Here is a 12,024-nt window from a genome sequence, read left to right on the forward strand (position 1 = left end):
GTACTACAATGAGCATTTAAAATAATAAATTAATGAGTATTACAAAACACAAGGGCAAATATTTTTGCATAAAACTTTTGTTTGCTTTATTTTTAGGTTGAACCATATAAAATGGCCATTTTATAGGTCCAGAGGGTAGCATATGGTCAATTTCGTATGGCTCAATGTGCCTGTGTACCGGATAACAATGTCAACTGCATTTCCTACTGTGAGTCATAGTCCAAGGACTTTGAGAAATACTGAAACAAGGTATGTTCAAGTGATTTGTGAGAACCAATGTGTGTATATATATGCTCGTCAGACCCCTAACTACAGGAATTCAGAGCCCTCCTCTTCCACATTTCCCAATAGGTTCAAAGAGGCTTTTTTTTCCCCTTTTCCTAATTTACTCTACATAACAGGTAGTTTAACATATGGAATGTGTTAGCTCAAGAGGAAGAACAGGTCAAATACATAAATAGGTTCCAGAAGAGCTTTAGGGGCCACAAAAGGTGCTTGGGACTGTGATCTGTCTGAGCAGTGCAGTCTTACAACCACAGCCCTGGGCTGGCTCCTGCCTGACTTCTAAAGGCTTTTTTGAGACCCCTAATTTAGACCCATGCAGGACCGACAACCCTTAGCAGTGGCACCCCAGAGGACAGTACTGTCTGCCACGTGCACTGGGTATGGGGTGTGGAATGAGCACAGTTCTGTTTCCCTTCAAATAGATTGACCTCTCCCATTTCACCCAACCCCTGGGCCATGGCACACCAGTATTAGTGCCCCAGCTCCTTTGCCTGCTTGGGACGGCTTCATTTTCACAATCCTTTGTCACCATGGGGTGTGTGGGGGGGTGGCTACAGCCACATCAGACTGGATTACTACAGGTTCAGGAGCCAAACCTGTTGATGGGAATAAAAGCAAAAATCAAAAACTGGCTCACAGATGTGTTTCGTTTGAACCATATAGTATTTTCAAATCAGGAGATTTTACATAAAAATCTGGATTCTTTTGACATATTGAAGTTTTTAGCAACTCCAGGTCTTGCACCCACAAGAGCACTCTAGCCTGGAGCTGGGCTGAGTGGTGGCCATAGCAGAGACTTCGGCTCTCAGGTTCGCTGTAGGCTCCACACCGCTCACTGAGCTCGGATAAGTGCCCTGCCTGGCCTCTCTGGAATGTCAGTTTGGTGCTTCTCCGATAAGGCCTGTATCACAGTAGGCCCCTGGAAGATGGGAGCTCATGTCCACCCCAGACCATGAAGGACCTCCAGAGCGGCATCAGAATTCCAGCCAGATGCCCCAGATACCACACCATTCCCACCGTGACTTTTCTATCTTTCTCCGGATTTTTATCACCCAAGTTATACCAGAACAAAAATTAAGGATTGCTTTAAAAAATGACTATCACCAAAAAAAAAAAAAAAAAAAAAAAAGGAAAAAAGAAAAGAAAACCCAAAACTACCACTCTAAAAGTGTTTGCATTTGGAATTAACCTTGACACAAAGACTCTTTGTGGAGAAGAGAAGAGATCTCAATGGTGATGGCAGCATTAGAGAGAATAGGAAGGAAAAGAGGTTGTTGAGTCAGTGTGCCCAGGAAAAGTCTGGAAAGCAACACTCCAGACAATATTAGTGCTTCCCACTGGAGAGTAGAGTGGGAGAGAGAGGAGTGTCTTTTTTGCTTTATACCTGTCTGTACCATTTGATTTCTTCCCTGATCATTATTATCTTTTAAAATTAAGCAAAGATAGAAATTAAAATTAAGCAAAGATAGAAACAGGGTAGGGGTAGAATAAATGGATCTCGGTGATGGGCTGCACAGGGAAGGGGGTGCCCAGAGAGGAGGGCTCATGATGGATGGAGTAAGGTTGACTATCACCCCCAAATCGGTACCATTGATGGAAAAAGCGAACTTAGCTGGAGAAGCAGGGTCGTGAGAGGGAGTTCAGCAAGGGCCCCAGGAAGCGCGCAGTGGGAAACGTCCCGCAGGAAATGGGGAGTGTGTGTCTGCAGCTTGAGGCAGAAGCTAGAATTGGAGCTAATGCTCTGGGAACTATCCACACCGAAGCCACAGGCGGCGAGGTGAGAGGACATTCCTGACGGTGGGCACACGGAGAGAGCAAAGCCAAGGAGAGAATCCAGAGCGGCGAGCTCTGGGGCAGCCAGGCGGAAGGTGGAGATGGCGTACCGTCACCAAAGTCCAGAGAGGGGAGTCTGAAGGTAGATGTGCGGAGCAGCGTAGCCAGGCCCGAGTGGTTAAGGAAGACCGGGAGTGAGAAGGCTTAGCGCTTGGCCTACAGCGGCACCTTCCTAGTACTTCTGAGCACAACCCACAGTAAGAAATCATGTGACATCACAGCTCACGGTGAATTAGATGTTCACACCCTGTGGGTGGAATTAGACGTCCAACATCCTTTGCCACGTGCTCTGCAGCACTTCCTACTGGTGTCGACCACGTGACCTGCTTTGGCAGATAAAACGCGGTTACATCCGTCCATGCGGGATCTGGCTGGAGCCCTTATGTTACTGCCACTGCGGGAGAGCATGCTCTGGGGAGCAGACGCAGAGTAGACCCAGACCAGACCTACAGCCTGAAGCCAAGCCCGGCTCAACTCTGCCAGGTCTGGCCAAGATCCGTCGAACCTCGCCAACCTGCAGATCCATGTGCGACAGAAATAAATTAAGAACTGAGATTGGGGGCTTATTATACACCATCACCACCCCAACAGCTGACCTAATCCAAGAAACACAAACATGTATCAAATATTATAAACTTGGGGCGCCTGCGTGGCGCGGTCGTTAAGCGTCTGCCTTCGGCTCAGGGCGTGATCCCGGAGTTCTGGGATCGAGCCCCTCATCGGACTCCTCCGCTGGGATCCTGCTTCTTCCTCTCCCACTCCCCCTGCTTGTGTTCCCTCTCTCGCTGGCTGTCTCTTTCAAATAAATAAATAAATAAAATCTTTTAAAAAATTTTTTATGTATTCACTTGAGAGAGAGAGAGAGAGCACAGAGGGAGAGCAAGAAGCAGACCCCTGCTGAGCAGGGAGCCCAACACAGGGCTCAATCCCAGGACCCCAGGATCTTGACTTGAGCTGAAGGCAGAAGCTTCGCTGACTGAGCCACCCAGGCGCCCCCATTTCATTCTTTTTTGAATGCTGGTTGCAATCCACACTTTGAAAAACAATGTTCTAGAAAATTTGTTCTTGGGTTATTTCACTCCGACACATCTGAGGGATATAACACACTACGTATCTACAAGTAAGTGGCTCACTTACTAGCACTGCGACCTTGGGGAAACTACCTGACCACCCGAGCTTCACTTTCCTAATCTGAGAAATGGGAATAGTATCTGGCTCTAGAGTAGTTGTGGCAATTAAACGAGAGAATGCATGTTAAGTGCTTGGCCAAGTCATTGCTGTAAAGCACGTATCCAATAAATATTAGCTGTTATTTTCATTACTGAGAAGCGTGGTGAGGAACAGAAGGAACCAGAGGAATTTCAGACTTAAGGCTGAGTTATGGACTACCTTCTCTTGGTTGGGGAACCAGGCTGAAGTTACTGGAATAAGGCAGAGTATGACTGATGACACCAGGTCTAACTAACAAAGGGGTGAGAATCAAACCAGTTGAGTGCCCTCGACAAGGGCATCGATGAGGCATCAAGCACCACTGCTCTGCTCCCTCCGAGAGTCTTACAGGGATTCAGAGCCCTGACTCCATCATTAACTCCTTCTCCAACCCTACTCTAACTTGTCCCCCCTTCCCGCCTTCTACCCTCCCTCCCTGAGTGTGAGGGTTAAGCCAGCCAGCAAAGAATAAGCAGCAGGCAGTCAGAGAGCAACACAGGGTCACACGGTCAAGAGGTGGTCTTGCGTCCTCTGAGCCCATGTTCTCCACTGCTCCGTGAACCAGAGAGAAAGGCCAGTGTCTACTGGTTATTCCTGTCCAAACCCCACTAGACTTCATGATAGCATATGGACACTTCTGATGAGCGAGGGATGAAGGGACACCATCCATGGACAAGGGCAGGGAATGAGCATCACAAGCAGGTTGTAAAAAAGGCTTCTTTATTGAGAGCAGCGAGTGTTAAAAAAAAAAAAAACCAAAACAAACAAACAAACAACAACAACAACAATAAAGGTGTGAGGCGGGGTGGCCCACCCTCCCCACCTCTTCCAGGGTCCACCCCTCCCTCCCATGCCCCCCACCCCACGCTGCAAGTACATACAAAAGCCGCCCATGGTGCATACAAAAAGGGCGGGTTATATAGTGTCAAAAGCTCCTGAAAACTCCTTCATCTGCCAGGCACTTAGGATGAGGAAGGGAGAGAAGGGTGGGGAGGAGGCATGGGTCTGGGTCAGCGTGCACAAGTCCATGGGGTGAGGATTCACTGACGCATCCTCCGTAATCCTGGTGCAGACCCCAAGGTGGGCCCCGGGGACCAGAACTATCCAAGAACTTGAGTATGATAAGGAACTCCCCTCAGACCCAGCTCATCTCCAGCCTAGCCCTCCCTGGGCCAACTTGGCAGGTGAGTGGCAGAACTGGACCTGGTCAATGGGAGGAGACCCAGGCCAGAAACTGGGGTTACCTGAGGTACCCACACTGTCCCTGATGGGGGGAGGGGTGGCAGAGAATGCTGCCCAGCTCAAGGCCCTAGTTACTCAGTCTGGGTCTGCATCAGTCTGCCCAGGGGCTGAGGATGAGGAAGAGGAGGAAAGCCCAGGCCCTGCCCAGACCTGAAGATTGCCTGCGGCCCCAGGCAGGGCCCCCGGGGCCAAGGAGGACAGGCATCTTGCCCATCATGCTGGGAGCGCCCCCGACGACGTCCTCCCTGCCCACACCATCCTGAGGCGCAGCCTGCCTGGGCTCCTTCCTCACGGCTTGCCGTCTGCGGGGTTGTCTCCCAGGGTGTTGGCGATCTCGCTGAAGGAGGGCCGGTCCTTGGGGCTGAGGGCCCAGCAGCGCTGCATCAGCCGGTAGAGCTTGGGAGGGCAGCCCTCAGGCTGTGGGAGTCTAGCCTTCCCGGCCTGCAAGTCTGCAGAGAAGATGTCGGATGGAGTGTTAGTCAAAACATTCAACCACCTATCCAGCTCTGCGGAGCCCGTAGTTCCCACAAGCAGCCACGCGAGGGCGACCAGGGTTGGGGCGCTGGTCAGTGAGTGGTGGGTGGGCAATGACTCCAGGGGCATACGGGAAGTATCTTGCAATCAAAGGTGGTGACTCCCGTGACCCTGGCCCTAGCTCTCTCTGGGCTGGTGAGGGCAGGGTCCACAGGAGGCAGCCAATGCATGAGGACCGAAGCAGGGTCAATAGGCAGGCGTCAGAGTGGCTGGACTGGGCACAGGGGTCAAGGACTATTTACCAACCAGTATAAAAGTATTAATTAGTATTTCAGCTGGAGTAGCCGTATCTGTACACCTGCTAACACACCGGCCCAGGGAAGTGAGGCAGGACCTGGGCAGACTCCCCACCCGGAGAACATCTGGAATCGTCCTTTGGAAACACAAACTGCCTACCTGCCAGCACTTCATCATCTGCCTGCCCACCATGGGGCATCTCTCCATGGGTGAACACTTCCCACATCAGCACACCAAAGGCCCAGACGTCCGACTTGGTGGAGAAATCGCCCTCCAGGATGGCCTCGGGGGGCATCCAGCGCAGCGGCACCCAGGCCTGGCGGAAGTGGTAGTACTCGCTGTGGGAGGGAAACACACACAGGCGTGGGGTGGGGCTCCCATGGCTCACGGGGTGCAATGGGGTACACGGCCTGGAATCCCCAACGTCACCCCAGGTCTGGCTCTCATACCCAGGCTAGAGACCAACTTTTCTCAATTAAGGCACTCAGAGAAATTGTTAGCATTAACGCTGAGCACGGGAGTACGCTGGATGAAAATTTGGAGGTATCCATGTGGGGTCTGACAGTTAAAAAAAGTCCATTAAGAATCAAAATTTAGGGGCGCCTGGGTGGCACAGCGGTTAAGCGTCTGCCTTCGGCTCAGGTCATGATCTCAGGGTCCTGGGACTGAGTCCTGCATCGGGCTCCTTGCTCAGTGGGAAGGCCTGCTTCTCCCTCTCAAACTCCCCTTGCTTGTGTTCCCTCTCTCACTGTCTTTCTCTGTCAAATAAATAAATAATAATAAAAAAGAACCCCTTTTTGGAAATTCCATACTAAATTATTGATTAGAGCAGTAGTTTCCAACATTGGCTAGTCATTAGAATCACCTGGGAGCTTTAAAAAACAAAACAAAATTTAACCATTCTTCTGTTATTTGACGTTTAGAAAGCATAAATTTCCATCACCATGTTGCATCTCGTAAAGGAAAACCACTATCCGCTATTAAAATATAAAGGGTCCTGGGGCACCTGGGTGGCTCAGTCAGTTAGGCACCTGCCTTTGGCTCAGGTCATGATCCCAGGGTCCTGGGATCAAGTCCTGCATTGGGCCCCTTGCTCAGCGGGAAGGCCTGCTTCTCCCTCTGCCTGCCACTCCCCCGGCTTGTGCTGTCAAATAAATAAAATCTTTAAAAAAAAATTAAAATTTGCTTCAATGTTAGTATTTTTTTTTTCAGATTGTATTTATTTATTTGACAGAGAGAGACAGACAGCACAAGCACGGGGAGCAGTAGGCTCCCTGCTCAGCGGGGAGCCCAGTGTGGGGCTTGATCCCAGGATCCTGGGGTCATGACCTGAGCCGAAGGCAGCTGTTTAACCAACTGAGCCACCCAGGCACCCCCAATGTTAGTATTTTTAAAAGCTAACAATCATATATATTTTCTGTTTAAAACAAAATGTAAAAAACGAGAACACGTTGAATGGAAAGAAAACTTAAAGAGCTTTACTAGTGATAAACCAATTATGACTAAACCAACAGCCCGACGAGCTGTGGTGACTCAGAGCCAGGGTGACTCGCAGGGAAGTCCCCGAGAGGCTGTGTGGTGTGTGCAGGCATTCCAGAGCAATCTCTGGCCTGGCTGCTGAGCTTGAAGTTTTGGGCTTTAAGACAGCAATTACTGAATTCAGGAAGTTACAGAGGGAACCATATGAATAGTTAAATTACACATGAACTGTTAAAAAGTCTGACTAGTTATTTTTAAAAAGGTTCATGTTTTACCCCCAGAGAAAATTTGTAAGTGTCGGTGCCCACTGGCTAGCAAGTCTGCTGCACCTTTGGAGAAAGGATGGAGGCCCTGTCCCTTCCCAAGCCCTCCAGCTTTGGGCCAAGCAGACACTGAGACCTTTCCCACACCCCCCCAAGCCCCCTCTGCCCTCTGCCCCTCGCCACACCCGCCCGGTGCCCTCCTACCTGTTGTACACGTCCTTGCTGAGTCCCAGGGCCGACACCTTCACCTGTCTTTGAGCGCTGACCAGGCAGTTCCGAGCGGCCAGGTCCTTGTGCACAAAGCGATTGTTGGACAGGTGCTCCATGCCCAGGGCCACCTGGGTGCACAGTGCCACCTACAGCGAGAAAGGGGCCTGTCAGACAGCCCAGGACTAGAGATCAAGGCCACAGTCCTCCACACAACCCATGGTGAGGTCTCGGTGCCATCAGTGTGACGCACAGGAAGCCCTGAAGCAAAGACCTAACAGCCTCGCTTTCCTTCTCTGTACAATGTGGGTAACAATAGCACCTGTCCCACGGGCTTGTTAGAAGAACTGAGGTAAATGAAATTCAGCTCTTGGAGCCACTCTGGCACACAGGAGTTCAACTAGGTAAAGGGCACACGGGGCAGGGAGAACACATAGCATTCACTTGTTTGGTGAAAAATAACTGGGCACGGGGGGCGCCTGGAGGGCTCATTCAGTCGGGCGACTGACTCTTGGGTTCGGCTCAGGTCATGATCTCAGGGTCGTGAGATGGAGCCCCATGTCGAGCCCTGCTTTGGGCTCAGCTCAGCAGAGAGTCTGCTTGAAATTCTCTCTCTCCCTCTCCCTCTGCCCCACCCCTCAACGCTCACACACACACACACACACTCTCTCTAAGTAAATAAATAAATCTTTGTAAAAAAGAGAGAAAAGAAAAAGTATAACTGGGCAGTAATCATAGCTTACATGTTTATGGGTTGTTTCTTTTTACTTCAAAATTACGTATTTTCTTCCACTTGTGTTTAAAACAAAACAACAACAAAATGTGTGTGTGTGTGAATGTACGTACACACATGACTGGTTGCCTCCAAGGAGAGGAACTGGGGACTACAGAGTAGAAAAGTAGGGAAACAGGATGCCTAGATGGCTCAGTCGGTTAAGCATTTGCCTTCAGCTCTGGTCATGATCTCAGGGTCTTAGGATCGAGTCCCGCATCGGGCCCCCTGCTCAGTAGGGAGCCTGCTTTTCCCTCTGCCTGCCGTTCCCCCTGCTTGTGCTCTCTCTCTCTGACAAATAAATAAATACACTTTTTTTTTAATTTTTAAAAAGTAGGGAAACTTAAATATTTTTTTTTAAGATTTTATTTATTTGAGATAGAGCAAAAAAGAGAGAGAAGGAGCACACGAGTGGGGGAGGGGAGTGGCAGAGGGAGAGGGAGAAGCAGACTCCCCACTGAGCAGGGAGCCTCACCCAGGGCTCCGTCCCAGGACCCTAGGATCACGACCTGAGCCAAAGGCAGATGCTTAACCAGCTAAGCCACCCAGGTGCCCCCTAAATATTGTTTAAATTCTGAACTGCATATAGAAAAATCCGTAAAATATACATACACTTCCAGAAATAATTATAAAGCTCACACCCAGGTACCTGTCACTAAGTAAACAAACAAAAACAAAACCCAACAACGCTAGCCTCCCAGAAGCCACAAAGGCTCCTTCCTAATCGTGAATGTATATTCTTCCTCTCAAGAGGTAACTGCTATCTCAACGTTCACGATCATCACGGCTGCTCTTTGTAGTTTTACCACCGACACACACATCCCTAAACAACAGAACTCCGTTTTGCTGCTCTGGAACCGGATCACGTTGGAAGCATACAAAATGTCTACACTTCTGTGGCTTGATCCTTTTACACAACGGTGTGAGATTCAGCCTTTTTTGCAGGGACCACCGTACAATGTCCCTTTTCACCAGGAGTATGCCACGGCTCATTTATTCTAATGCCGACAGATATTTGTTTTTTTCCAGTTTTTGGCTCTTAAGAACAGGGCTGCTATGACTATTCTGATGGGTACACACGCGTGAGTTTTTTAAGATGGTGAGGCATGGGTCATGGAGTAGGAGTATCGCCAGCCTACAAAATAATGCCAAACTCTTCGCCAAAGTGCAAGACAGCTGGGGATATTTCTCACTGATATCCTTTTTAAAATGTTGACCATGTGTATACCTGTCACATATAACACATTATGTAACACAGTAAATGGAATTATGATTAAGTTAGACTAACATTTTCAAAGTATGTATCAATGCACCGAATAAATAGTGAGCACCTACTGTATACCATACACCGCTGGGTGCCGGTGGAATACAGCAGGCACGGCAGGACAGGGTTCTCGATGATAGGGCAGTCTAGAGGGGAGACGAGAACTGTATCCGCAGGGGGATACAGCAGGGAGAAGGTGGCCCATGCCCACAGGGAAAAGCAGAACGCCACGAGAGTGCTTGCAAAGATCCATGGCCCCTCTGTCGCCTTATATCCAAACCTCGGGGAGCAACCATTTTGGGACACGTGTGACCTGAAGCATTTCTTTGTATGTAAAAACAAAGCAAACAAATGAAAAGGGGTCCGTGGGAAGATTATTTAACAAGTCACTGGCCAGCTGTGTGTTTCTCCCGGCATACGGGCTGCCTCTCAGCATCCACAAGGGAGAAGTCACCCCCCCACCTCACGCCATCGTGGAGAGGTGAAGATGAGAATGTGGCCAGTAAATGACGTCAGCAAGGAACTAACAATCGAGGCCCCGTGATAGCATTTTTAATATATCTGACTGTGAAAGGTCAAAATTTATGTCAGGGGGTTCAGGAAGAAAATGCGTGAAAATAACATCCACGTGTCAATGGAGAGAGTCAATGGGGTAAATGCAAACAACTGAATCTGGAGTTCCTTGAACTACTCTTACACCCTTTTAAGTTTGAAATATCAAAATAACACTTATCAAACACACACACACAAACGGCCAATAAACACATTAAAAAACACTACTAAGTAAAAGCAGCCCACGTGTAGACCAATAACGACAGGAGGTCAGAGGTTAACCAGAGATTATGGTCCGGGCGCCTGGGTGGCTCACAGTCAATTACATGTCTGCCTTCGGCTCGGGTCATAATCTCTAGGTCCTAGGATCAAGCCCCGCGACGGGCACTCCGCTCAGTGAGGAGTCTGCTTCTCTCTTTCTCTCCCCGTAGCCCCTCCCCCCAGCTCATTTTTTCTCTCTCAAATAAATGAAAATCTAAAAAAAAAAAAAAAAAAAAAAAGCTACAAAGATTATGGTCAATCGGCTTCTATGCTTCTGAAGTTCAAAAAGGGAAACAAGCGGCTGGGAGTGGTAGAGAGGCTGCTGCGAAAAGGAGACCACCCAATCAGAGAGAAGAGCACGGGAACGTGTTGAACCTACTGTGTGCCGAGCCCCGCGCTAGGCTGGCTGTCTCCCCTGCTTGCACTCTGTAGGGTGGGGGCCATCCTCAGCTTTACCCATGTACCCCCCTAATGCCAGAGCCTAGCTCTTTCCTCAATACTGCAACTGCCTCTCCTGGGTCACATCGCTGGTGATGGGGGGCACAGGTAGGGCTGTCTGCTCATCAGCAAGCCCAGGGCTGGTGCTGGCTACAGATGGAGCCTTTAGCATCCCTGGCTGGCTCTGAGCCCCTTCACTGGCCTGGCTCCCAGGGTCATGGAAAGGCCGGCGGAGCAGCCAAGCCCACACACCGAACAGGGGGTCACTCCAAAGGCAGATCTCAAACTGTGTGCACTGGCCAGTGACATCCCTGTGGACCCCCCGCCTCTACCGGTGGTTTGCTAACTGTAGTCACAAGCTATTCGTAGGTCATGGAACCAATTTAGTCAATCTTAACTAGCAATAAACTTTTAAATGGAATACACAATATCAGAGTACATAATACTTAGTAAGGGTAAAGGTCATTCATAAAACTTTTCATTAAAAAAATATATACACACACACACACACGCATGCATGTGACGGCTTGGGATACAAAATGTGTTTTTTTGAGACTGGGTCTCAGTCAAGAAAAGTTTTAAAAATAATGGTCCGTATCCAGATGGCCAAGAGACACATGGAAGGATGCTCAACATCACTCGTCATCAGGGACACGCGAGTCAGAACCACAGTGAGATTTCACCTCACACCTGTCAGAATGGCTACTATAGTATCGAAAAGACAAGACATAACAAATGTTGGCAAGAGTGTGGAGAAAAAGGAACTCTGGTGCAGCCATTCTGGAAAATAGTCTGGAGGTTCCTCAAAAACCCAAAAATAGGGGCTCCTGGCTGGCTCAGCTCGCAGAGCGTGCGACTCTTGATCTCGGGCTCCTGAGTCTGAGAAATGGTTTGGGAAAAAGCAAATTGAATGCTGTACTTTGTTAACACCAGAAAAAACAAAATGAAACAATGCTCGAAACCTGTGTTGTCCAAAATAGGAGCCCCTCGCCCTCTGTGACTCCTTAAGTGAATTAAAGCTAAATAAACTTAAAAATCAGTTCCTTAGTAGCCGTAGCCACATTCTAAATGCCCAGGAGCCAGCTGAAGCTAGTGACCAGCACACTGGACAGCGGCAGCCAGCGAGCATCTCCATCACGGCCAGAAATTCTTCAGAACCGCCGATCCAAGCCACCGCCACACCGGGCCTATCTACGTATCCAACACACTGGCTGACACTGCACGTGCCCAGGGCCGAACCAAGGACACCATCGGGAGCTGGGAAACGATCTCATATTCTTGGTGTATTTTCCTTATCTGAAGTGAAAACACAAAAGCTCCACTTAGCTTACAACCAAACATGTGGCCCCACTGATGAGGGTTAAAGAAGAGGTCAGGGGCGCCTGGGTGGCACAGCGGTAAGCGTCTGCCTTGGGCTCAGGGTGTGATCCTGGCGTCGTGGGATCGAG

At 49.4% G+C, this 12,024-nt stretch overlaps 1 protein-coding gene across 1 annotated transcript in view; it reads right to left on the minus strand.

Annotated features, from left to right (window-relative positions):
* Nucleotides 1-4,030: 4,030 nt before the first annotated feature.
* PTK7 (protein tyrosine kinase 7 (inactive)) overlaps nucleotides 4,031-12,024 on the minus strand; it is a 61,508-nt gene continuing 53,514 nt past the window's right edge. Inside the window, exons 18-20 of the mRNA XM_045800899.2 lie at nucleotides 7,287-7,438; nucleotides 5,500-5,678; nucleotides 4,031-5,018 (exon numbers count right to left, since the gene is read on the minus strand). Coding sequence (XP_045656855.2) covers nucleotides 4,858-5,018; nucleotides 5,500-5,678; nucleotides 7,287-7,438 — 492 coding nt within the window. The 3' untranslated portion in view covers nucleotides 4,031-4,857. The remainder of the gene's footprint in view (nucleotides 5,019-5,499; nucleotides 5,679-7,286; nucleotides 7,439-12,024) is intronic.

This window comes from Ursus americanus, chromosome 29 (genome assembly GCF_024610735.1).
Source record: "Ursus americanus isolate L20-20 chromosome 29, mUrsAme1.1.p, whole genome shotgun sequence".
NCBI classification, from domain to species: Eukaryota; Metazoa; Chordata; class Mammalia; order Carnivora; family Ursidae; genus Ursus; species Ursus americanus.